The sequence below is a fragment of the Carcharhinus amblyrhynchos genome, chromosome 1 (genome assembly GCF_965287045.1).
Source record: "Carcharhinus amblyrhynchos chromosome 1, sCarAmb.v2.hapA, whole genome shotgun sequence".
Taxonomy (NCBI): Eukaryota; Metazoa; Chordata; class Chondrichthyes; order Carcharhiniformes; family Carcharhinidae; genus Carcharhinus; species Carcharhinus amblyrhynchos.
Genome location: NC_137324.1, coordinates 86,102,377 through 86,129,114, shown reverse-complemented (window position 1 = coordinate 86,129,114; position 26,738 = coordinate 86,102,377). Strand labels below are relative to the sequence as shown.

General features: G+C 39.8%; 1 protein-coding gene across 15 annotated transcripts in view; it reads left to right on the top strand.

The window, feature by feature from the left end:
• The window catches only part of LOC145342637 (LIM and calponin homology domains-containing protein 1-like), a 334,400-nt gene that overhangs the window by 245,104 nt on the left and 62,558 nt on the right, over positions 1-26,738 (top strand). For 13 of the 15 annotated variants that reach the window (XM_080188279.1, XM_080188221.1, XM_080188199.1 and 10 more), the window contains exons 13-17: positions 5,011-5,331; positions 9,965-10,000; positions 18,096-18,222; positions 21,533-21,687; positions 23,781-24,192. In XM_080188279.1, coding sequence (XP_080044405.1) covers positions 5,011-5,331; positions 9,965-10,000; positions 18,096-18,222; positions 21,533-21,687; positions 23,781-24,192 — 1,051 coding nt within the window. The remainder of the gene's footprint in view (positions 1-5,010; positions 5,332-9,964; positions 10,001-18,095; positions 18,223-21,532; positions 21,688-23,780; positions 24,193-26,738) is intronic. The other 2 variants (XM_080188282.1, XM_080188272.1) reach the window with 1 other exon arrangement.

Here is a 26,738-nt window from a genome sequence, read left to right as displayed (position 1 = left end):
AGGAGGATTGCCAGAGAATACAACAGGATATAGGTAGGCTGGAGACTTGGGTGGAGAAATGGCAGATGGAATTTAATCTGAACAAATGCGAGGTGATGCATTTTGGAAGGTCTAATACAGAAGGAAGTGTACAGTAAATGGCAGAAACCTTAGAAACATTCATATGCACAGGGATCTAGGCATGCAGATCCACAGTTCTCTGAAAATGGCAACCCAAATGGATGCGGTGATCAAGAAGGCATGTGGCATGCTTGTCTTCATCAGTTGGGGCATAGAGTGTAAAGGTTGACAATGCATGTTGCAGCTGTATAAAACTTTAGTTAGGCCACATTTGGAATATTGTATACAGTTCTGGTCATCACACACTTATAGAAGGATGTGGAGATTTTGGAGAAGATACAGAAAAGGTTTAGCAAGATGTTGCTTGGTTTGGAGGGTATTAGCTATGAGGAGAGATTGGACAAACTTGGTTTATTTTCACTTGAACGTCAGAGGCTGAGGGATGACCTGATAGAATTATACAAAATTATGTGAAACATGGATAGAATGGATAGCTGGAGTCTTTTTTCCAGGGTAGAAATGCCAATTACTAGGGGATGTGGGTTTAAGGTACAAGGGAGAAAGTTTAAAGGAGATGTAAGAGGCAAGTATTTCCCCTAGAGGGTGGTGAGTGCCTGGAATGCACTGCCAGAGGAAGTGGAAGAAGCAGATATAATAGCAACATTTAAGAGGCATCTTGACAGATACATGAATAGGAAGGGAATTGAGGAATACGGACCACGTAGAGGCAAAATGTCTTTAGTTTAGAAAGGTGTCATGTGTTGGTGCAGGCTTGGTGGGCTGATGGGCCTGTTCTTGTGCTGTACCATTTTTTGTTCTTTCTCTTTGATCTTTGAGATCAATCAGCTATCACCTCTTTCAACAGTGGATAAGAAATTGATGTCCGGGTGCCTTTTACTATGGTGCCTGAGTATGATGGCAGGATGGCCGCGATCCAGACCGTTCTGCTGTGAGATAAGTTGGGAAATTCCAGACTGCATAATTAAGGATGGAGCATTGTGCAATTAGCACATACTCCTGCTGGCCTCTGTGGCAAGAAACACTCCCAGTTCCTGCCCTCACCACGGGACTTAGGTCCAGAATAGAAAATTCCATGCATTGTATTTATTCCTCAGGTGTATTTAACCTAGTTGTGCAAAGCAACTTTGACTTTGCTTGCACTGAACTTGTGAAAATTGGTGATGCAGCCCGAACCGACTAATCTAGTCTGACTCCAGGTTTGCTTCTGATTGACTATGGCCCTGATCTCAGGGTCAGTAGGGAAGTTTTACCACTGACCTTGAAGAAGCTGCCTTAAGCATCAAGTGATCTCTGTGGCCTGGATTTTCCCCTTCTCAAAGCCATGTTGAATCTGGCATCAGGTCAAAGGATTGTCCAAGTGTCCAACAACAGTGTCGTCACTGAATAAGCAACCAATCACATGTAGATATTCCCATAGACAACAAAGTAGGAAGCAAAAGTGTTCTGAATGTTTCAGTTTCAATTTTACAGAGTGAAATATATGATTGAGAAATACATGTGGGGTTAGGGTAGACATTGAAATATCATAAATAGTTAAAAAATAATTCTTAAATTTGCGAATGGAGAAATTTGGCATCGTACCAATATAAAATTAGCTTCTTGGAGTCAGTGAAGCTGTTAGTGGTAATCATGAAGTTAGTACGCTGTTAAAAACACTGTTGCACCTCATTCAACAAGGTGTCATTTTTGGAGGGTTATACAGTGATTCTAATGGTTTAACAGGGCAAGTTTGAGTCAGTTCTGCAATTTATTCCTGCTTGCAGCCTGAGGTGAGTTCAATGCCGCACCTTATGGGGAAGCATAGAATCACTGTCTGCAACTTACAGATTTAACTGCACATGTGCAGACTTTAGATGTTGCTGTCAGTTTGAGGAGTAATGAGGGCAAACATTGACAGTTCCACTGTTGTAACTAGCTTCAAATTCCAGGTAAGAAGCACAGCCTGTCTTTAACTGTAGTATAAATTAATTGAACCTTCTATTTATTAGAGCTAACTAAATTAGCCTTCTTCAAATTCTTTGCATCATTCAACCCACCCTCGAGGATGGTGTAATTTTTGTGGATCAGTGGGTATGAAATATCCCACACACCCCCACCCATTGGTTCCCGGTGTGGAGCAGCCTGCTCAACAGGCCAAAGGGGCCACTCCAAAAGATGGTTGAATTTTTCCTTACAATTTGGTGCGGTCAGGAGGAACAGCAGCAGGGTGATTTCCTGCTCCCCTTGATCGGCGAGCTGTCTTGCAGTGTCTGCTCTACATCCGCAGCGTACTGGCTGCTTGTTAGTGAGGTTCATCAGGCATTTCTAATCTGCACATATATTTATTTTGAGAGATATTGGCTGGAATTTTCCAGCCGTTCATGCCCCACTGCCACTGCAAGCGAGGATGGAGAATCTGGTGCTCAACCTAAGAACCAAAGAATCCCGCTGACGTGAACGATCAGAAAATTCCATCAATTCTCCATCTCTTGCTGTCCTAGGAGGATATTATTAAGAGTTTAAACTTTGAGTCCAACTTCGTTTCACTGATTTTTTCAAATACACCAGACACCAATTTTATACACTTTTGTTATTCTAGAAAAATACAGCATTATAACTAATCTAAGACCAATAAAGTAATTTCTAGCCAATATTTCCTTGATGCAGTAGCAGTGTTATAAAAACAGAATTTTCGTAAAATAGGAATAACTAACAGTTGCTTACGGAGAATTGGTATAGCTTTGGTTTAGTAGAATAAATCATAAAACTCCATGGCTCTAAGAGACTAATACTTGGCCAACCAAGCAGCAAATCTCCATGTAACCCAAGTATATTGCTAGCTGTGAGGTTTCTAACCTCAAATCTAGTCTCAATAAAAAAAAAGACATTCCCTTGTGTTGAGGACAGACCCTGATAATCGAGTACCCAAGAATCAAACTAACCACAGCACAATCAAACCAGTAATCTCTCCCAAACCAAGGACTGGGCCAATGTAGACTTCATTATTAATTTCATTCAAAACTCCTCTTAATTAATCCTTAATGGGGCTTTTTCTGTGCTTTTTCTGCTATTTTTATACTTTCCTACCTCACTGTCCACATCTCCCCTGCTTCTGAGTGCATTGATTCCTTCCCATGGGATGGTCACCGTGGGACAGTCACCGTAGTTATTGGTCATTGTGTGGTTACAAATCAAAGAAATCACTCTTTTACATTAGACCCAAAAGTCATTTGGCCCCGATATTTATGGGCATATAAGGAGGGGATGATATAGGTTAGTAGTGTGGGAACAAGTGGAGGAGCCTTTTAAATTTATTCTTTCATGGGATGTGAGTGTCGCTGACAAGGCCATCATTTGTTGCCCATCCCTATTCACTCTGGGACAGAGTGGCTTGCCTCACATCATTTCAAAGAGCAGTTAAGAGTCAATCATTGGCTATGGACCTGGAGTCACATTTTGGCCAGACCGGGAATGGACAGCAGATTTCCTTCCCTAAGAACATTAGTGAACCAGATTGTTTTTTCACAACGATCAATGATAGTTATCCTGGTCACCATTAGTGAGACTTGTTATATATTCCAGATTTATTAATTGAATTTAAATTCCACCAGCTGCTGTGTGTGGATTTTGAACCCTGTTCCACAAGAATGTTAGCCTATAGCCTCTAGAATTCTAGTCCAGTGACAATACCACTATGCCACCACCATCTGGAAATCCTACTGAATTTAATGCCTTGCCATAATTTATTTCTTCTGTTTCCTGCCTGGCAGCCAACCAAACCACCGGATGGGAAAACAAACGGCAGGAGGCCACAGCCAGAAAGCTTTGGCAGCAATCCACTGCAATTGTGATTGCAGAGTTGAGGCTGGTGGAGAGAGGCCACTATCAGCTGAATGGAGAGTGCTGAAGATTTTTTTGAAGGGCTGGGGAAGCTCTCCTGCCTCTCTTGAGCCACATAAATTGCTATTAAAAGGCTTGACCATTTGGAGCCAGTACTCCTAATATAAACATATAGCAACATAGAAACAAGAAGCAGGAGTAGGCCATTCAGCCTTTCGATCCGGCTCCGCCATTCATTTTGATCATGGTTGATCATTGAATTCAATATCCCAATCCCCCCTTTCCTCCCATATCCCTGATCCCTTTAGCTCCACGAGCTATATCTAATTTCTTCTTGAAATTAGACAACATTTTGGCCTCAACTACGTTTTGTGGTAGTAACTTCCACACATTCACCACTCTCTGGCTAAAGAAATTTCTCCTCACTTTGGTCCTAAAATGTTTACTCCTTATTGTCAACTATGGCCCTGAGTTTCGGGCTCCCCAACCATTGGGAGCATTCCTTCTGAATCTATCCTGTCTAACCCTGTCAGAAATTTATAAATTTCAATGAGATCCCTTCTGCCCCTATTTCCCTCTGGGTTTCCCAAGCGCTAGGAAACCCAGCCAGCAGCAGTTAAATTGAAATTAAATTGCACCTTTGAAGCTTGACTTAAATATGGTAACGAAGTTTCATCTCGCCAGAATGATACACATATTCCTTGTCCATTGCCACAGGTGGGTCCACGGTGGGTTGGGGACATGCCTCCTTTTTTTGGAGTTAATTCACCCCCATCCCCCACAACTCTGCCAGTTCCAACTACCTCCTACTCATTGGGGTAGGGATAAATATTGAGGTTTAGGACAGTTCTGTACCCATTCCTGTAACTACAATGATAACTACTATTTCTACCATAATAATAGATATAGTGAAGCAGTATTCATTCTCCCAGGACATGTTAAAGGAACAAATTTGTGTTTTTAAGTCTTTATCTGCTGAAGTTGTATCCTGTAGACTGTAAACATGAAGTGAATGTTTTATTTCTTATCTAACCATCTTGTTCTGCTGTTACCTTACTTCCCATTAGTTGGTGCCTTCCTTCCTTTCTTAATTTACCTCTTCTTCCATAGCTATAAACCGGAAGAGACTTTCCTTAGTGACACGTGCACAGCTGAGTATTTTCGAAGAACCCCTTCTCCTGTCCTGGTTGTCCAGACAGTAACTCTGAGTGAAAGCAGTCACGATTCCAGTGACGAAGATGAAGAAGAGAGGGTCCCAGATCTAGAGAAAGATGACATGATGAGCAGGCGGATAAAATCCACCTCTAAGCAGACCAGTGCTGCCTTTAATAAGTTCCTCCCAGTCCCCAGTTCACAACAAGGCCAGTCAAAGAGCGGAATCAATGATGGACGTGAGAAGATGAATAAACCCAAGAAGGGATCTCTGTGGACGTGAGCTTTTTGTTTTGTTTCATTTAACTAAACAGTTGCTGTGGGCTGGAGCCTGAAGTGCACTTAAACTCATTGCAAGTGTGGAAATGTTTGTGTTGAACCAAGTAACACTTAGCATGTGTTTGCAGTTGTTTTGTCTGTGTGTCACCTTGACTCATCTTGAAATATTACAATAGCATTGTAGAAATATTTACAAAAATAATATAAAAGGTAAATGGGACTGTATTTTTCATGTTTTCATGTCCCAGTGATAACAGCTAAAATCAGTTTTTTTAATTTGATAGCTTATTCTGTTTTAACACTCAGCCTGTGGTACTTTTTCTGCACCTTGGAAATTCCTTTGTCCTAGAACTAGTAACATTTGAATACACGGGCAATAATTTTAATCTGAAATGATGTCAGTCCCTGAAAATAAAGCTGCCTTGTTTGACTGACACCAGGCATAGGGTGTGCTGTCTTGGGTTCACTGTCACATACAGGAGCATTCTACGCAAAATATTTAATTACAGATGTAACCAGGATTTCAGAAGCATAAAACATTGTAACAAAGGACAACTGAAGGATAATCACACAAATCCCTTTGTTTATGAGACAATGCGCATTCTAGTAGTGGACGTTTGGACTTTAGCTCAATCACCGGAGCCACAGGTTTGCTTTAATGTCACCTGATGTTGTGAGTGCTTACTTTCATGTAAAATTACAGAAATCTGATTATCGACATAACTTGCTGCAAGAGGATGTGAGAAGGTAGAAATCTGAAATGAAATAAGGAAAAGTTTTCAGGCAGAATGATTGTCTGAGATTGGGGGATATGTCTAGGCTATATAGAGCTGACATTGACTTCCAGTGATGGTACGCGCCAATTATGAACAACTGGCTATAAATTAACACTGGAACAATCCACTTTGTGTAAAAACCTCCCTTCCTTGGATAGTTTGAGCAGTTAATACATTTTTAAATTGTTCAAATGTTGATACAAGAGTATATGAATTATTGTCAAGCATTTATATAAATAGTTGTTTTTATCTTTTATGTTCTTACCAGAGAGCTTTCCATACCTGATAAGTGTATGGACAATTTAGGCATGCCGATTAAAATCAATGACTGGAAAATGAGGACCAGGAAGTACACTTAGTACCATACAGCTGTCAAAATCAACAAGAATTACTTGTATATCCACTAAAATAACACTATTCTCTTAACAGCTCATAAAAATGTAAAACAAACCAACAAACAGCTGTGTCAACAACCTGAATAGCAGGTTTGGAAGTCAGCCAAGCACTCATAGGAAGTCATATTACACGACTCTAGCCAAACTAAATCCATGAATGGTTTTGAAGTCAACCTAGCATTCAAAGTGAGATTCCATTGAACCACTACATCAACAAGAACTCCTGAGCTAAAGCCATTAAAGCCTTTGAAACGAATCAAAAGCTCAATTAACTCTCAAAGCTTTTAAACAACCAAATTGATGGCTAAGCTGAATCTTGCAGGGAAACCAACATCTAGAACATATTTAATATCATAAGATATGAATTTCATTTTGTGCAATGCAGAAGAGCACTTTATCCAAAAGGTAAATACATGTTGATGCATCTGAAAACTTTAATAATGCTATTCATTCTGTCAGCAGTTTGTCAGCTCTCAAAAGTGACAACCTGGATACCACCTCATTTAATAATCACTTATGTTTTCAAAGTAATGTCCTTCCATCACTTGAGTTTACCTTTGCGCTTTGGGGAAAAGCCTGCTTGTTTTCTTTTATGAATTTACTTTAATTCCAAAGTAAACTGGGGAGAACCCAGAAAAGAGTGTAATTGGACTTCCTAGAAAGCATTTTAGTGCCATGAGATGCCCATCTGATCTGAAGTTACCATGGAGATGAAAGTCAGAAAACAAAGGGTCAATAGGTAGCTAATTGTGTAATCAAATTACAGCTGGAATCAGATTCTGCAGTTTTACCATATCCTGGTGAAAAGGCAAATTGAAGACTCCCAGAATAGAGCAGGAATACTATGTGTTTTATACAGGGAGCTGAATGCAGGGAGAGTGGAGATTGTGGAATGGACAACAGCCACATTGCTACAGTTTCAGTTTTGCCAGAGCCAACCAGACCATTTAAAAGGATCAAATAATAATTCAACTGTTAACTAATATTTGAATTGTGTTCATTTTGGTCAGTTTGTTACAGTAATTATTTTAAAAAAGTGAAGTCTTCTGATTCCCATCACATGGATTCCTTTCTTCTAAAAAGTTATCCATATTTATGGGGATCATAACATACTATTAAAAATATGTGTATAGCTTCTGATAAAGCAGTTTATTCTGACATATGGCAATACCTTTTGAACTTCCATACGGTTGCCAGTACCATATCACGGATCCCCCATGGTCCATGGTACCTCTGTGCTGCCTCACATAGATGGCCTACTCCTGCTCCTATTTCTTATGTTCTTATGTTCTTATTGCCTTCCAAAACCAGCCTGAATCCATCAAAATTGAGGAAGGTCTGAAAAGTCCATTTCTGTGATGGTGCTGCCAATGTTGAGACATTGGTGGGTGGCCAACACATCCTTAACCCACACTGAAGAAAATTGGCAGTATCAAGAAGGTTTGTTAATCTTGGATCCAGGTCCCATCTCCCATTCTCAAATCCCACCTGATGAATTTTGACCCTGCCTAGGAACGAGAAAATCAAGGCCAAAGCCTTTTTCCTCCTCTTTTTGTTATCTGGTTCCGTTTCATATTTAACGCAAGCTTTTTGATTCTGTGGTCAGAATCTTTGAGATCATCCCACTTGGTTAGGATTGATCAGCCCATCAGCAATTTCTCCCCTCTCTTTATTTTGATCTTCCCATATTGCTGCCCATTATTCTTGTATTAACTATACATACATAGATTCAGCTGCCAAATAGAATCCTTCTTCAATGCTGTGGTTCTGCTGCTGGGGTGCTGAACTCCAGAAACTGCCAATGGTTGTATAGAAGGGGAGTTGATGGTGTAGTGAAAATGTTATTGGACTACTAATCCAGAAGCCCAGCCTAATGCTCTGGGGACATGGGTTCAAACCCCATCATGGCAGCTGGTGGAATTTAAATGCAATTAATTCATATGGACTATAAAACTAGCCTCAGTAATTATAAAAACCCATTTAGTTCACTAATGCACTTTAGAAAAGGAAGGAAATCTACCATCCTTTCCACACCTGTTTACATGTGGCTCCAGACCCGCAATCTGCTTTTAACAGCCCTTAGTTCAAAGGGAATTGCCAGTGATGCCCACAACCCACAAGAGAATAAAGAAAGAAACATTAGGATAGAACTGCTTCTTGCTTTATATTTTCCCACATCAAAGATCAGCCAGGCCTTATTCCAAAATATTTTGGTTTTCATTCGTCTAATCAGCAATTATCAGCAAAAAGCTTTCAGCCATTTAATAAGCAATGTTGTGGAATTCACATCAACCCCTAAATTGTATTACATAATTCAGGATGAAAAGAGTGAAAAATAGTTTAAAAATAGCTTTAAAACCATTAATGCACCAGAATAGATTAATTAGGTAAGAAACAGCTAACATTAAAACAGCTAATATTAACATAAAACACTTGGGCATCTTCCAGGTGGTCAAGCAACCTGGATGGAAACGTAAATGAGGATTTGCTGATCTTCTGTTAACCTTATGGTGACCAATTAGGAAAACCACTTCGGCAGTTCATGTCCAAATTCAGCAAGACCTGGACAATATTCAAGCTTGGACTAACAAGTGGCAAATAACATTTATGCTGCAGGTTTGGCAGACAATGACCTTCTCCAACAGGGGAGTATTTAAGCATCAGCTCTTGACATTCAATAATATTACACCTTAAAGCTTGTCTTTCCTGGATGAGCACAGCTCCAACAATGCTCGAGAAGCTCAGCACCATCCAGGACAAAGTAGCCCATGTGATTGACATGTCATCCACAAATATTCATTCTTGTCACCCCAATGCAGTGTCTGCAGTGCGTACCATCTACAAGATCATGACTGCTACTATCCAGAAGACTAAGTGCAGCAGACACATGGTAGCATCACCACCTGGATGTTCTCCTCCAAGCCACTCTCCATCCTGATTTGGAAATATATCGCTGTTCCTTCATTGTTGGGTAAAAATCCTGGGGCTCCTTTCATAACAGCACTGTGGCTGCACCTATGGATTGCAGCAGTCCAAGAAAGAAGCTCATCACCACCTTCTCAAGGGCAATAAGAGATTGACAATAAGTGCTGGCCTGGCCAGGAAGGCCCAAATCCCATGAATGAATAATAAAAATAGAAATTTTGGAGGAGGGAGATAGCAGGGAAACATTTAAGGTGTTTATTTTTATATTGTAGAATGAGTATTACAATGATGAACTTATACCTGGTATCTAAGTTTAATTTTCAGTAGTAGAATCATAAGAGTGTGTTATCCCAGTACAGTGACTTACTGTCCTAGGGAGACTGAAGCTTTGGACCCGCTATCAATTAAAACATTAAACACCTGTTATACAAACAAATTTCCATTGTGCATTTTTGAAGATCTGAATTTTTTGCATTTTTGATGTTTCTTATGTTTTCTTGTAAATTTTCTGTGTGTTCTTTATATTTGGTCCTGTAGATACAGTCCTACAGATGCCCTGTCTGATGATACAGGGTAAGTGGTATCTTGTGTTTTAAAATTGTGGAAGTGCATGTGCTTGATCAGTATTTGCAAGTGCTTACTAAACCACCAAGAATAATGAGTTTCTCTGGGCTTGCGTGTTTAACTGCTTTAACTATATATAACACACAGCTGGGGATTACTGACAATAAAGCACTTTATAAGAAACAGGTGACTTTCACTTATAAACATGCATCAGATTTGGGGAGAACTGAAAATGGAATGATCTTTCCAAGTTGCAGTTCTTGCTAATGATTGCCAATTGCTATTAGACTATTGCATAACTTACAAACATATGAATTAGGAACAGGAGTATTTGACCCGACAAGCCTGCTCCGCCATTTATGGCTGATCTGATTGTCAACTCTACTTTTCTGTTTACCTCCTGTAACCTTTGACACTCATCAGTCAAGAATCTATCTAATTCAATCTGAGAAATGTTGAATGATACAGCCTCCACTGCTCTGTGCGTAAGTGAGTTCACAGAGTAATGATCCTCTGAGGGAATAAAACTCTCCTCATCTCCGTCTTAAATGGGAGACATCATATTTTTAATCTGTGTCCCCTAGTTCTCATCTTATCCACAAGGAGAAACATCCTTTCAGCATCTAGCCTTTTGAGTTTCCTCGGAGTCTTATATGTTTCAGTAAGATCACCTCCCATTTTTCTAAGTTCCAATGGAGATTGGCCCAATCTCATATGGTAATCCCTACATTCCAGGAATCAGTTGAATGAACCTGCTCAGAGCTATTTCTAATGCAATTGTATCCTTCCTTGAGTAAGGAGACCAAAACTGTACACAGTACTCCAGAGGTGGTCTCACCAATGCCCTATACAACTGCAGAAACATTTTCCTACTCTAATATTTCATTCCTCTTGCAATGAACAACAACATTCCATTTGCTTTCCTAATCATTTGCTTCTTCCATTTCCTTATTTCTTATGGTTAATTCCCCAAACTCACTTCTTCGAGGAACAACACTTAATTTAGATACTCTTTTCCTTTTTAAATACTTGTACAAACTCTTCCTATCTGTTTTTATATTTCTAGTTCGCTTTCACTTGTACTCCCATATTCCCATGTGTGTTCTGTATACCTATGTAGTTACAGACCTTTGCAGACCACACATGAAAGCAACTGGAACATTTAAATTCAACATCAACTAATGCCAGAATGCAAGCACATACCATGCTGTAAAGTAGAAAAGGTTTGGGGTAGGAGATTTAGGAAGAGTTGGCAAGACACAAGGATCAGGCAGGGGCACCAGTACCTGGAACACATTGTATTTTCTTGGCTAGGTTTGGACATTTTACATCCAATGACTCAAGTTTTCCATACTTGCATCTTCACAAATATGAAATGTGTTCTCAATAATTCTGTGCAAAGCCTTCAAAAGGGAATTGTATATGTGTTTGAAACAAGATCAATTTATTCTTACTGAAAGGCGAAGCAGGCTCAAGGGGCCAAATGGCCTATGTCTGCTCCTGTTCCTTATTTCCAGGGCTATGGGGAAAAAGCCAGGCAGTAACACTAAGTGGACAGCTAGTTCATCACCCTGAGTAGCCTCCTCCTGTGCTGTCTACTTCTTTGAAATAAGAACTGGTATTCTAGCTTTAGGGAAATTGTAAAAACACATTTCTTGACAGTCTAATTCTTTCTCTGCAGGTGCATGTGATTTTAGATGATGCTGTTTTGCATGCAGAGTAAACTGTTTAATGTTTGTTCTTGATCAATTGCATTTGTGAAATTGAAATCAAAGTATGAGCTCTAGCCAGCACTTTGGTTAAATTAGCACTGAAATGTTCAAAACACAAAATGAATCAGTGGAGGTTGTCATAGAGTCATAAAGCCATTGAGGTTTATAGCATGGAAACAGGCCCTGCGGCCCAACTTCTCCGTCCCACCTTTTTTTTTTAAAACCCCTAAGTTAGTTCCAATTGCCATTTGGTCCACATCCCTCCACACCCATCTTACCCATGTAACTGTCGAAACGCTTTTTAAAAGACAAAATTATGTCTGCCTCTACTACTACCTCTGACAGCTCCAGACACTCACCAACCTCTGTGTGAAAAAATTGCCCCTCTGGACACTTTTGTATCTCTCCCTTCTCATCTTAAACCTACGTCCTCTAGTTTTAGGCTCCCCTACCTTTGGGAAAAGATATTGACTATCTAGCTGATCTATGCCCCTCATTATTTTATAGACCTCTATAAGATCACCCCTCAGCCTCCTACGCTCAAGAGAAAGAAGTCACAGTCTTTCCAGCCTCTCCTTATAACTCAAACCATCAAGTCCTGGCAGCATCCTAGTAAATCTCTTCTGCATGCTTTCTGGTTTAATAATATCTTTTCTATAATAGGGTGACCAGAACTGTACACAGTATTTCAAGTGTGGCTTTATCAATGCCTTGTACAACTTCAACACAATGTCCTACTCCTGCATTCAATATTCTGACCAGGCATGCTGTATGGTTTCTTCACCACTCTGTCCACTTGTTAACGCCACTTCCAATGAGCTATGAACCTGTACCCCTAGACCTCTTTGTTCTGTAACTCCCCCCAGTGCCCTACCATTAACTGAGTAAGTCCTGCCCTAGTTCAATCTGCCAAAATGCATCACTTCACATTTATCTAAATTAAACTCCTTCTGCCATACGTCAGCCCAGTGGCCCAATTGATGAAGATCCCATTGCAATCGGAGATAACCTTCTTCACTGAGAACTATGTCACAAATCTTGGTGTCATCTGAAAACTTACTAACTATGCCTCCTAACTATGATCTCATCCAGATCATAGGTATAAAATGACAAATAACAATGAACCCAGCACAGATCCCTGAGGTCTTCCGCTTGAAAAACAACTCTCTACAACCACCTCTGGCTTCTATCATCAAGCCAATTTTGTATCCATTTAGCTAACTCACCCTGGATCCTGTGAGATTTAACCTCATGCAACAACCTACCATGTGCTATTTTGTCAAAGGCCTTGCTGAAGTCCATGTAGACAACATCAACTGCACTGCCCTCATCTACCTTCTTGGTTACCCCTTCAAAAAACTCAATCAAATTTGTGAGACATGATTTTCCACTCACAAAGTCACACTGACTGTCCCTAATCGGTCCTTGCGTCTCTAAATGCTTATAGATCCTGTTTCTCAAAAAACCTTCCAACAATTTACCCACCACAGAGGTGAGGCTCACTGGCCTGTGGTTCCCAGGCTTTTCCCTGCAGCCCTTTTTAAACAAAGGCACAACATTTGCCACCCTTCAATCTTCAAGCACCTCACCTGTTACTATTGATTATTCAAATATTTCTGCTAGGTGACCCGCAATTTCCTCCCTAGCTTCCCACAATGTCCTGGGATACACTTCATCAGGTCCCGGGGATTTATCTACCTTGATCTGCTTTAAGAGTTCAAGCACCTTCTCTGTAATATGTACACTCCTCAAAACATCACTATTTATTTCCCGAAGTTCCCTAACATCCATACCTTTCTCAACAGTAAATACTGATGAGAAACATTCAGGTGGTGGTGGGGCAGAGTCATTTAGAAGCATAAGTGCACTGGAAAAGTGCTAAAACACAATGGTGTTACATGAAGAAGTGACTCTTTGGAAGATTAACTGTTCAGCTTCAAATGGGTGTGATGCAAAGTGCCATTGCTTGGAGTCTGGTGTCATTTTCTACTGGAAGTAAATTAGACACGAGATCCAAAGGCCCGTATAAACAACATTATACAATGAGTTTGTGCAACATTGTTAAAAAGAAGGTCTTATATTTCTCTCGTACATTTATTGACTGTGTATTTAGCTTTCCAGTTCTTGTGAAGCTTCCCACTTCCAAATTGGCGTTGTATCCTCCCCTTGTACAATGCCTTGAAATGTTGCTCCCAATGAGGGGAAACAAGCAGGTTGTTGTTGATTCTATGAGTTACTAAAATTTCTAAGGTATTTCTATATATGTTATAGCAAATAGCTGGCGACAATAAAGATTTGCTTGTGATTTATTTTTGCAAAATGTGGTAAATAGAATTGTAAGAATCATAACTACAATATCATCCTTTAAACTCACATTTACACTTTCACTAAAATGAACAAAGAAAATTATTCTAGAGTAAAGGCAGCAAAGCATGATAACTAAATCAAATAGGCTGCAAGATAAACCCAAACAATGGGTAGGACATTCTGTTCTGAAAGGTTATTTAAAGAGTGAGGTTTTAGAGTTTAATCAAAGTTGACTTCAATGATCAATGAAAAATTGTACAGCAAGGATTTGTGCATGTTAAATGCCACAAAACAGAATGCATAATCATCTGTTCAACCTGCTTCTGTTGATACAGTTGCCAGATGGCCAGCATTGCTTGGCTGAACTGCAAGGCTAACTAATGCATTCGGTCTTAGACTGGCTTGTTTACATAACTTGAAGGGAGTTGTAGCTTTGTTTAATTATCAATTTTATTAACTTGCAATAAGTTTATTTTTCTTTAAAGCAGCATTTCAATACCTATTTGTTTATTTACACAAGATTAACAGTTGTTAGGTGGATTAAAGGCTTCTTCCATGAGACTCTCATTGTCTTATTTGATTGACAGTATTACAATAACTTTTTTCAAAGGGATTTTTGAATGGCTGATTGTTTTTATTTCATGGGCATTTCAAAGACTTGCCAGTGTTATTTGGCTCATCAGTTGTATACCCAGTGTATACTGGGTGAGTGGGCATGGGGGTTGGTGGAGGTTGAGGGAGACTGACAGCTAGAGGGTCTAACAACCATGTATACAACTGGAACATGTCCAATCATTGGTGGTGGAGCTTCTATCCTGCTGGCCATGCCATTTCTCTGCCTCCATTGCTGACTTGAGCTTGCCTTGTGAGGTAGCAGCTCCAACTCCAGCTCACAGCTTACTACCAGAGATGCAAAAGGAGCTGCCTTTAAATGCCAGGACTGCAATGTCTGGAATAGTCCAAGCTCGAAGATGAAAATCTGGCCCCAGAACTAGGGGCCATCAAGATAAGACAAATCCAATAAGGGATTCAGGAGAAATATCTATACCCAGAGAGCCTTTAGAATGTGGAATTTCCTATCCAAGGGAGAAATAGAAACAAATAACATAGACGCATTCAAAGGGAAGCTGGTTAAGTACATAAGGAAGAAAAGACTAGAAAGAAATATGGGTAAGATGTTTGGACATATGAAGGTTAGAGAAAACTTGCATGGAGCATGAGCACCAGCATATGTCTGTTGGGCTGAATGGTCTCCTTCTGTGCTGGAAAGTGTGTGCGAGAAAGGTAATTGATTCAGAACCCTGAAAAAGAGAGGTCTTTCCAATCTGTAAAGAGATGCTACATGACTTCAAGCTGTGTTTACTTATTGTATATGTTGTGGCTTTAAAGAGACACCACACAGTCTTTGCAGTTGAATCATACCCATCTGTGTTTAACAGTTCAGGATTTCATTTACTTTGAGCAGTGCTTCAGATGGTATGCTTTTAATCTAACCTTGTCTTATTTAAAAAGGAACACTACAATTTTGTTCTTGTAATTGCAGGGCTGGAACAGTACTAGGTAGCAGCAGTTGATTTTGAAGCTGTCAGCATGTAAAAGATGCACTTACACCAATAGCTAGAAATGTACCAGATTATATTGTTTCTCTAATGCTTCCACCAATCATTTACCAGTTACAATGGAAACTAGAGAGAATTTACATGGAATTTCTACCCAATATGGTTTATTTTTATTCATCTCGGTACATATTCAATGAGGCATACTAGCTTGAATCAGAGCTCAATTCCCCAGGCAGCAAATGTTTGCAGTGCATTTGGGAAAGGATACTAAAAATTTCTGGATGGAATTAGGATCGTATAGAAGAGAAAGAATTTTTAATATAATTGATCACGGGGAATGTTTGAAAATTGTAATTATTACCAAAACATGGAGATTGCACAACTTCCTGATAGCAACTGCATATTCTGTGGCAGTCGGAGGAAGATAAGACTTCAATGGGAGATGGCAACAAGTCATTTGGAACGATCAAAAGCTGCTGAAGGGCAGGATGAGGTGACAAGTACACTGGGTGGGAGCAAATTTTAAATCAGTGACAGTTTTGGAGGGGATCTAATCTATGAAATCTTTATACTGTTGCTTAGATAGTGTCCTCAGTCTGTTTAGAGCAGTCAGATTTACACTTTATAATTCTAATCCAGGTGACAAGCCTAGATTACTTCCTGCAAGTTAGAATGCACAGATGTTGTGGAATTATTTTTGAAGACTTACACAATTAAAGTTACAATAGACCTCTTGATTGGGACATTCAGAAAGGAAGTTTTGATGCGGATCAGAGAATAAGCTTGTTTAGTCAATGGAGTAAACTTCCATCCTTAATTTATGGATGAGTTCCCAGACATAAGTATTCCAGTGAAGAAGGAACTATTGACACTGATTAAGAATGGACTTGTGGGTGAACAGGAATAATAGCTTTCAGTTCAGATCAGCTATCAACATTGATCATTTTTATCATATTTTCAACAAGGACGTTAAGATATTCTATTCTATAGAGTAGGGTGCTGTGTCAATCATAATTGCACATCTGTACAGTACAGTAGCTTTCACTAAGGTACATTTCTCAAGGTACCTATGCTCTTAGAAAAAACAAATATCAACCACTGAAGTTGTCAGAACTTTTCAGTCAAACGATAAATGAATGAACAATAATACATTTTTGCAATACTGTTGTTTTTACATAATCACAAGCAAATTAATTGCGCAATCAGTCATAATCCTTTAATGTCACTAATCTTAAATGCAGCATATTTCTATGGGTGTTTACAAAGGTAGGTTCTTCTGTAATATCTTCTTTTGCAGAAACATTATTATTATCCCGTATATTGTGTGGCAACATGTTTAGTGTGGGTTGGAAGGGGATGCTGCTGTTGTGTTGGCTCACTTGATAGTTATAAACCTTGTGTTGATGTTAAAAAAAATCACAAGTCTCTCAGGTGCTGCTGCTGTCATTTTGTCTGTTTTTACTTTGGTTCACATTTTATTAAACTGCATGGCTTGTAACATTTTAATAGTTTCAGTGCAAAACATTATGCATGATCGTTCCCCATTGTGGATTTAAACCTCTGAGAACATAGTGAAGCCAACAAAACTTGAATCACTTGCAATTGGACATTTCATTCTCTTTCCAAATCATAAATCATACAAAATAATAAGGGAAATACTTTGAACGTGAACATTTTACCCATCTGTTTTTAAATGAAAACATCAGAGAAGTTGGGTCATGGATACTTTTGTAGAACTGTTTTGTGGATGGTTCATTTGGTTCAAATGTAGTTCCTTTCCAAGAACTTCCTGTAAGGATGAATAAGTTTTGAGTGAAATCCCATGGCACAGTTTTGCAATATTAAACACTTTTCTCCATGAAATCCCCTTTCTCTTTAACATTTATGATATTATTTGATGATATGGATTGATGTAAAGATAAAATGAAACTCTCAGTTTTGCAAATTAGGAAAATGCTCTAACCTCAGGATAGTCTGTGCTCATTTGGCCAATAGTCAAATAACACTTTACATAATCTTAAAAAAAAAGCCTTGTAATCTGAGAGAAGTATTTCCAGATTGTAGAAAGTTTTGACAGTGCTTTTCAGTGCTACTTGCTGTTAGTCAGTCCTTTGGAATAGACTGCTGATCAAGTTACTTTGTTTTAGACCCAAAGATTGTTATGTTTTATAAATGCAGAGTTTGGTAATTAATTTGTTTAAATGCAATTTTTGCCTGTCATTTTTCTTCAATATGGTCTGATGCTTGCTTAATCCCAAATGAATGATAAGAGGTTTTAATTAAAAACTGTCAAGTAGAGACAGTAAAACTTGGCCCTCTCCTCCAGTTGATTACTGTAGAACTCTTGTATGATGTATCTCATCCCATGAGTAAAAATAATATTATTCTTGCAAAAATCAGCTGAATAGGGTTTCATTTGATGATTTCTAGCACCCTCATGTGGAGGGGGAACATACCCTAATTAAATCATCTTTGAAAGGAAAGGAAAAGCATTATCACGCTCATTTCTATCCTCCTGCATTACAGAAGTGTCAGCATGAATGATATGAGGGCTGAAGATGATGTTTCAAGCCAGCCTCACGGTAAAGCTCGCCATGAGGAACTACACAACATTCACAGTCGACTACGTGAAGACCAGGACAGATGGCAAGAAGTAAGAGTGGAAAATAAAATTGCTTAACATTGTTATCAATCTACACCATCTAACAAATTGCTGCAATACAGACCTCCCCTTGTTTCGTGTATTCACAAACTCTGATTCCACACTAGCTTCCCATTCATAGAGTCATAGAGGTTTACAGCATGGAAACAGGCCCTTTGGCCCAACTTGACCATGCCGCCCTTTTTTTTAAAACCCCTAAGATAATCCCAATTGCCTGCATTTGGCCCATTTCTCTCTATACCCATTGTATCCATGTAACTATCTAAATGCTTTTTAAAAGATAAAATTGTACCTGCCTCTACTACTACCTCTGGTAGCTTGTTCCAGACACTCACCACCCTCTGTGTGAAAAAATTGTCCCTCTGGACATTTTTGTATCTCTCCCTTCTCACCCGAAACCTATGCCCTCTAGTTTTAGACTCCCCTACCTTTGGGAAAAGATATCAACTATCTACCTTGTCTGTGTCCCTCATTATTTTATAGACCTCTATAAGATCACCCCTCAGCCTCCGACGCTCCGGACAGAAAAGTCCTAATCTATTCAGTCTCTCCTTGTAACTCAATCCATCAAGTCTCAGTAGCATCCTAGTAAATCTTTTCTGCACTCTTTCTAGTTTAATAATATCCTCTCTATAATAGGGTGACCGGAATTGCACACAGTATTCCAAGTGTGGCCTTACCAATATCTTGTACAACTTCAACAAGACATCCCACCTCCTGTATTCAATGTTTTGAATAATGAAACCAAATATGCCGAATGCCTTCTTCACCACTCTGTCCACCTGTGACTCCACTTTCAAGGAGCTATGAACATGTACCCCTAGATTTCTTTGTTCTGTAACTCTCCCCAACGCCCTACCATTAACTGAATAAGTCCTGCCCTGGTTAAACCTACTAAAATGCATCACCTCGCATTTGTCTAAACTCCATCTGCCATTTGTCAGCCCACTAGCCCAATTGATCAAGATCCCATTGCAATTGGAAATAACTTCCTTTACTGTCCACTATGCCACCAATCTTGGTGTCATCTGCAAACTTACTAACCATGCCCCCTATATTCTCATCCAAATCATTAATATAAATGACGAATAGCAGTGGGCCCAGCACTGATCCCTGAGGCACACCGCTGGCCACAGGCCTCCAGTTTGACAAACAACTCTCTACAACCACCCTTTGGCTTCTGTCAACAAGCCAATTTTGTATCCATTTAGATACCTCACCCTGGATCCCATGAGATTTAACTTATGCAACAACCTACCATGCGGTACCTTGTCAAAGGCCTTACTAAAGTCCATGTAGACAACATCAACTGCACTGCTCTCATCTATCTTCTTGGTTATCCCTTCAAAAAACTCAATTAAATTTGTAAGATATGATTTTCCATTCACAAAGCCATGCTGACTGTCCCTGATTAGACCTTGCATCTCCAAATGCCTGTAGATCCTGTCTCTCAAAATACCTTCCAACAATTTACCCACCACCATATCCAGTACCCTTCTGCCCTGCTCTTTGCTCTCTAGTGACGATTGCCCACCCATCTGGCAGCAATGAACAACATGGGAAGATATTGGTAAGGGCCAGAGCTCCTGAACTCCTTAAGTTTCCTCCAACATGCTATAGTTGATTCTTAGCATCTTGTTGTCAGGTAGTTGGGTTGGCAGTTGTAGGTTTCCAAGTGTTATATTAATGTAGCAGCATTATACAATGATGGCATTATGTGGTACCTTAGTACTTTGTACAATGTTGCTAAATTTGCATTAGAAGTGTTAGTGCTAAGTTAAATGGATGTTAATGCCTCTGCCAAAATAGTGGTGAAAAGAGTTTCAAATGAACAAGTTGGCATCTGGCACTTGTACCCAAAGTGAAACATCAGAGTCAAACTATTTCACCAACATAACAAGCTGCATAAATTAAGCTTTACATTGCTGCAGCTGATTTAACTTTTGGAAAATTTCTCTTGAAGTGAAAACAAGTTTCCACACAACATAAGGTAGCAATTCTGTAATGATAAGTTTTCCCATTCTACATTATATTTTTACAGCCTCTACGAAATAAAAAGTATATATTTTTTGCTGCAACTGATATTTAGAGGTTTAGGTTGGCTGTGTTGGTCAATGTGAGGCAAGTGTGTATGATTGCATTTATTTCATATATCACAGGGCTTAATTAATCTGCCAGGAATTGCACCTGAAAGGGGGTTGCAGTGGTTTTGTGCTCTCTTCCTATCCATCTATGCTGCTGGTTGCTGGCTCCGGAAGACCATCTGATGCCAGACTAGACTCATTTAGCTAATGTTGGCAGGATAATGTGATAGGATTTGTACCACATTGAGATTGCCTACATTGCTATGTAGGCTGGTCAGCAGCCCAGTCTGATGACAAATGGTATCTGAATCTTCTCTTACTAGATTTCTACTTCTGCAATGCCAGAGTCCTGAATGACATTATTTGTAACTTTATGTTCCCCTCCCCCCTCAATTTCCCTACAGCCTTTGATATTTTGACCACACTACTCTCCTCTAGCACTTTTTCTCCACTGGTGATAAAATACTGTGATGTTCTTTAACCTCAAAGGTTACCATGTGTTCAACCTGCGTGTGGCAACTATGGTCAGCACAGAATGCTGGTGAATGGCCACTATCCTGGTCACAGTCACAATGTTTTTGTTCTGCATCATATTGTTTCTTCGGTGTTTAAGCCCTGCACAACAAACCAGAGAATAACTACTGGTTGATAAGTGCTGTTAACTGACCACCTGGTTCATGACTGTGGTGCGTAAGCCAATCACACATGGCCAACATGCTAACCATGAATTGGATTTTATCAGCCCTCTAAGAATGGGCTAGAACTGGAGGGGGCCTGAAAAATCACATTATTGGGCTTGGCCACTCAGCCCTTTGGGCCTGCTCTGCCTTTTCATAAGATCATAGCTGTTCTGACTGCAACCATCCACTTTTCCCAATATCCTTTCACCCCCTTGTTTATCAAAAATCTATCTAGCTGTGCTTTGAAAACATTTAAAGACTCTGCTTCCACTGCCTATCCAGAAAGGAAGCTCCAAAGATGAGCCACCCTCTGAGAGTGACACTTGATTGCATTGTTGATGAAGTGGGCAGGGCCTAATTCACCAGACAGCCAGCAGCTCAGATCAGAGCCACAAGCTGAGCATTTGCAGGAAAACCCGAATAAACACCAGCTCTGCTGACAGAACCCTCCTGGGCCAAATATAGCCTCCCCCTCCCCTCCATGGACATCGGAGACCCCATCCCCAATATTACTGATCCATTACTATTTTTATGCAGGACCTGGCTCGCTGGAAGAATCGGAGGAGAAGTGCTTCCCAGGATCTTATCAAACGGAAGGAGGAACGAGATATTGTGGAAAAGATAATGAGTGGGGATCGCAGTTCAGAAAGACGGAAGAGCATTAAAACATACAGAGAAATTGTGGAGGAAAAGTACGAAATTTTTATGTCATGTTGTCCAAAATTATCATGTTTCCATTCATTGTGAAGCATATTTGTCAATAATTGGTACGAAGGGGTGAATTTTAACGCCTCAGAAATGGTGGGTTGAGGCTAGGCGGGATGTAAAGTATTAAAGGTTTAAATCCTGACCACAACCTTTCTCTAACTTGTCCACTTCCAGTTTAATAGGGATAGGATAGGGGCAAGGACCAATCCACTTGCAGAAGGTAAATGGACAATTTAATTATTACAATATTTCCATTTGCCTATTGGATCCAGCATATCTGCCTCACCAAACCCTGGAATCGCGTACACTCCTAGACCCTTCTGATCTTCCTCTGGCCATCCCAAAGCTGATGCCCTCGCCCACTTTGAGTACTCTCATTCCTCAGGCCTCTGACCTCCCCCTTGTCTCCTCTCCACTTGAGACCTCCAATCTCTCAGGTTTTACATCCCTGACAATGCACCTCCTCCACTCCACACTGGATTAGACCTCCATTCCCGACCAAGCCATGTCAATACCATTTCATTATATAAAAAAATGTCCTTCCCCAAACTTCTCAAGACCTTAAAGCTCCGTGTTTCCCAGTCATTTCACCATCAATTGACATGAATAACTTTCTACTTTGCCTACTTTATCCAAAGCTGTCATGATTGTGTACACCTTTATCAAATCTCTTCTTTGCTCAAAGAACAAACCCAGCTTCTCCAGTATAATCTTCTAGGTAGAATTCTTCATCCCTGGAACCATTCTGGTAAATCTCCACTGCATCCTGTCAAGGACCTTCACATCCATCGTAAAATGTGGTGACTAGAACTAGACAGAATATTCCAGTTGTGGCCTAACTAGAGTTTTATAAAGGTTCAGCACAGCTACCCTGGTTTTGTATTCAATACCTCTATTTATGATGCCCAAGATTCAGTATCCTTTGCTAATTATTCTCTCAATATGTCCTATCATCTTCAAAGATCTATGCACATAAATCCCTTGATCCCTTCATTTCTCCACGCTCTTATGAACTGTGTCATTAAGCTTATATTGCCCCCTCTATCTTTTCTGCCAAAATTCATCACCTCAAACTTCTCTGCATTAATTTCCTTTTGTCACTTGTTTGGTCCTTCTGCTAATCTATATCCTGTTGCAGTTGATTGTTATCATCCTCGCTGTTTGCCATATTTTAAAGTTTGGTATCGTAGCCACAATTTGAAATTTTACTCTATTCCTCTATATAGTCCGAGAACTGACCCTTGGGGAACACCACTGTCCAGCCTTCTGAAATGTCTTTTTTATTCTAATTTAGTCTGGTAAATTGGAGACAGGATGTGAAATGGGTATCTGACCCAAATTTCTCCTGTTCCACCTGGGCAGATTATGTGGAACTGATCTCTTTCATTTAATACATCAAAAAACCCCATAGAATCATAAAATCCTACAGTGCAGAAGGAGGCCTTTGACTCATTGACTCTGTCCAATCCCACCCAGGCCTTATCCCCAAAATCCCCATGCATTTAACCAAGTTAGTCCCTCTGACACTAAGGGGCAATTTAGCAACTCCAATCCACCTAAACTGCACATCTTTGGGCTGTATCTGGGAAAGGCTGGTTATAGGTTGGGTGGCACGGTGGCTAGCACTGCTGCTTCACAGTGCCAGGGACCTGGGTTCAACTCTGGCCTGGGTCACTGTGTGGACTTTGCATATTCTAAAGTTAGAGTTTATTTATGAGTCACAAGTAAGGCTTACATTAAAATTTAAGGTAAGAAGGAAATTAACACTGCAATGAAGTAACTGTGAAATTCCCCTCCCTGTGTCTGCATGTGTTTCCTCCAGGTGTTCCGGTTTCCTCCTACAGTCCAAAGATGTGTGAGTTAGGTTGATTGGCCATGCTAAATTGACCCTAGTGTCAGGGGGATTAGCAGGGTAAATATATTAGGCTACAGGAATAAGGCCTGTGTGGGATTGTGGTTGGTGCAGACCCGAAGGGCCAAAAGGCCTCTTTCTGCACTGTAGGAATTCTATGATTCTATGATAAAGTGAAATATTTAAACCTTGTGTTATAGTTCATTACTATATTTTGAATCTCAGGGAAAGCAGAGAACAGGCACTCCAAGAAGCGTACAAGAAAGCAAGGACCCCAGAAGAAGCTGAAGCCATTTTGAGAAAATATTCACAGCGATTTATCATCAGCGAACCCATTCTAGAAAGCTTGGTGATGCCAAAATTCCTGGAGAGAAGTCAATCTGTGGACTCAGATACTCCATCCTCACCAACAAAGGATCCTAATTCACTGAAATACTTACGACAGCAATCATTGCCTGTCCAAAAATATACTGCCACAGTTGAAGCAATGATCATTCCAAGCAGCCAGTCCCAGACTAACTTTTCTGCCACAGTAACATCCCCAACAAGATCATTTGCCTCTAAGGCAGTGCCTATGTTGACTCCCAAGCCTTATTCACAACCAAAAGATTCACAGACTGTGCTGAAATCATTTAAGGTAAGAAGGAATTATTCAAGCCAAGCCTTCAATCTTTCAACTGATGGACTGAGTACTTATTCAAACATTAGTTGCTATATCATGTAAAGCTAGTTATTCAAATCAATCAATGCCAATTAAACCATAGAGAAGATTCCTTCTTGAGGTTAGCCCTTAACTGGAGAATGGTGTTCAGTTTTGAGTGTAACACTTTGGGAACAATGTCAAAGCCGTGGCAAGGGGGCACAAGAGATATACTAGAATGGTACCTGGGATAAGATACTTCAGTTATGTGGAAATCCTGTTCTCTTTAGAGCAAAGAAGACCAAGAAGAAATTTTGATAGAGGTGTTCAAAATCATGAATGGTTTTGATAGAGTAAATAATGAGAAATTGTTTCCAATGGCAGCATGTCAGTAACCAGACAATATAGATTGATGATAATTGACAAAAATGCCAGAGGCAACACGAGAAATATTTTTCGTCCGTGGTGAGTTGTTTTGATCTTGGATACACAGCCTGACAGGATAGTGAAAGCAGATTTGATAGTAAATTTTAAAAGATAATTATATCAATACTTGAAGGGAACATATATACAGAACAGTGGAGTGGGACTAATTGGATACATCTATTAAATTCTATTACATGATCTCACCCAACGGTGCCCTCTAGTACTTACTCTGCTGGAGTACTTGACATCAGTGGGAAGGCACTTAACTTGCACAACAATATCTCAAATACCTGCCAACCCTATGTTGCCAGAAACTCTTGGTAAATACATATTTTGAAAGTGGTGCCTCATGAATAGCCTGTATCAACACTCACAGCAAAGAAGTGAGCGCTAAGGTGAACTTCATCAACTACATTGGTTCCATGGAAGTTAGAACAAAATTATGGAATTATAGATAAGCACAGTATAGAAGCAAACCATTTGGTCCATTAATTTTGTGCTGGTAGTTTTCTCCATATCAGCCACCTAATATAACACTACTCTCATGTGCCAGTTGTACGCTATCTGTTATCTTAATATAGCAACAGAAAGCATCTCTGGAAACAACAAAAATATCAAGCATCCATATCTGCAATTCCTTATTTGAACTTTGAACAAGTATTTTGTATCTGTCATCAAAGTGGAAGTCACAGAAGGCACCCCAAGAATAGAAGAAGAGCAGCAGGTGGGAATAGGGTAGGGAGAAACTTAAAGCACTCATACTTACTGGAGAAAAGGTGGAAAACTAATGGCTAACTAGTCCCTTGGATTTGATGTCCTGTATCCTAGGATCATAAAGGAAGTGGCTGCAGGGATGGTGAATGCAGGACATCAGTGGATATAATCTTCCTAGGTTCCCCAGATTCTGGAAAACTCCCAGCGGATTGAAAAACCGTAAATATAATACTGCTATTCAAGAAAGGCGGGAGACAGGAAATAGGAAACTATAGGCCTGTTGGTGTAATACCTTTCATTAGGAAAATGCTAGAATTCATTATTAAGGAGGTTGTAGCATTTAAAAAGTTATATTATGATCGGGCAGAGTTAACATGATTTTGTGAAAGGGAAATTATTTTTGACAAATTTATTAGAGTTATTGAGGATATAACAAACAGGATATATAAAGAGGAACCCACAGATGCAATGCATTTGGATAACAGAAAGACATTTGATAAGATAACATATAAAAGGAACAAGGTAAGAGCTCATGGTGTTGGGGTGATATATTAACATGGATAGAGGACCAACTAACTAACAGGAAACTGTGGGATACATGGGTCATTTTCAAATTGGCAAACTCTAATTTGTGGAGTTTTGTTTTATTTGTTCATGGGATATAGGTGTCGTTGGCTGGGCCAGTATTTATTGCCCACGCCTGAAATCATTTAAGAGTCAACCACATTGCTGTGGGTCTGCAATCACTGTAGGCTATACCAGGTAAGGATGGCAGATTTCCTTCTCTTAAGGACAATGGTGAACCAGATGGGTTTTTTACGACAATGAACAATGACTTCATGGTTATTATTAGACATTTAATTCCAGATTTTATTGAATTCAGTTTTATCATCTGCTGTGCTGGAATTTGAACTTGGTTCCCCAGAGCATTACCCTGTATTTTTGGATCACTAGTCCAGTGATAATCCCACTAGGCCACCACCTCCCCCAGGAGGCTGCAGGGATCAGTGCTGGGACTCAACTATTTTGATTTGATTTGATTAATTATTGTCACATGTATAAGCATACGGTGAAAAGTATTGCTTCTTGTGCACTATACAGACAAAGCATACCGTTCGTAGAGAAGGAGAGAGTGCAGAATGCAGTGTTACAGTTATAGCTAGGATGTTACAGTTATAGCTAGGATGTAGAGAACAACTTAATGCAAGATAGGTCCATTCAAAAATCTGTTGGCAGCAGAGAAAAAGCTGTTTTTCTGGCGATTGGTACATTTTTCCCGACAAAAAAAGGTGGAAGCGAGAATGTCCAGGATGTGTGGGGTCCTTAATTATGCTGGCTGCTTTGACGAGGCAGCAAGAAGTGTAGACAGAGTTAATGGACGGGTGACTGGTTTGTGTGATGGA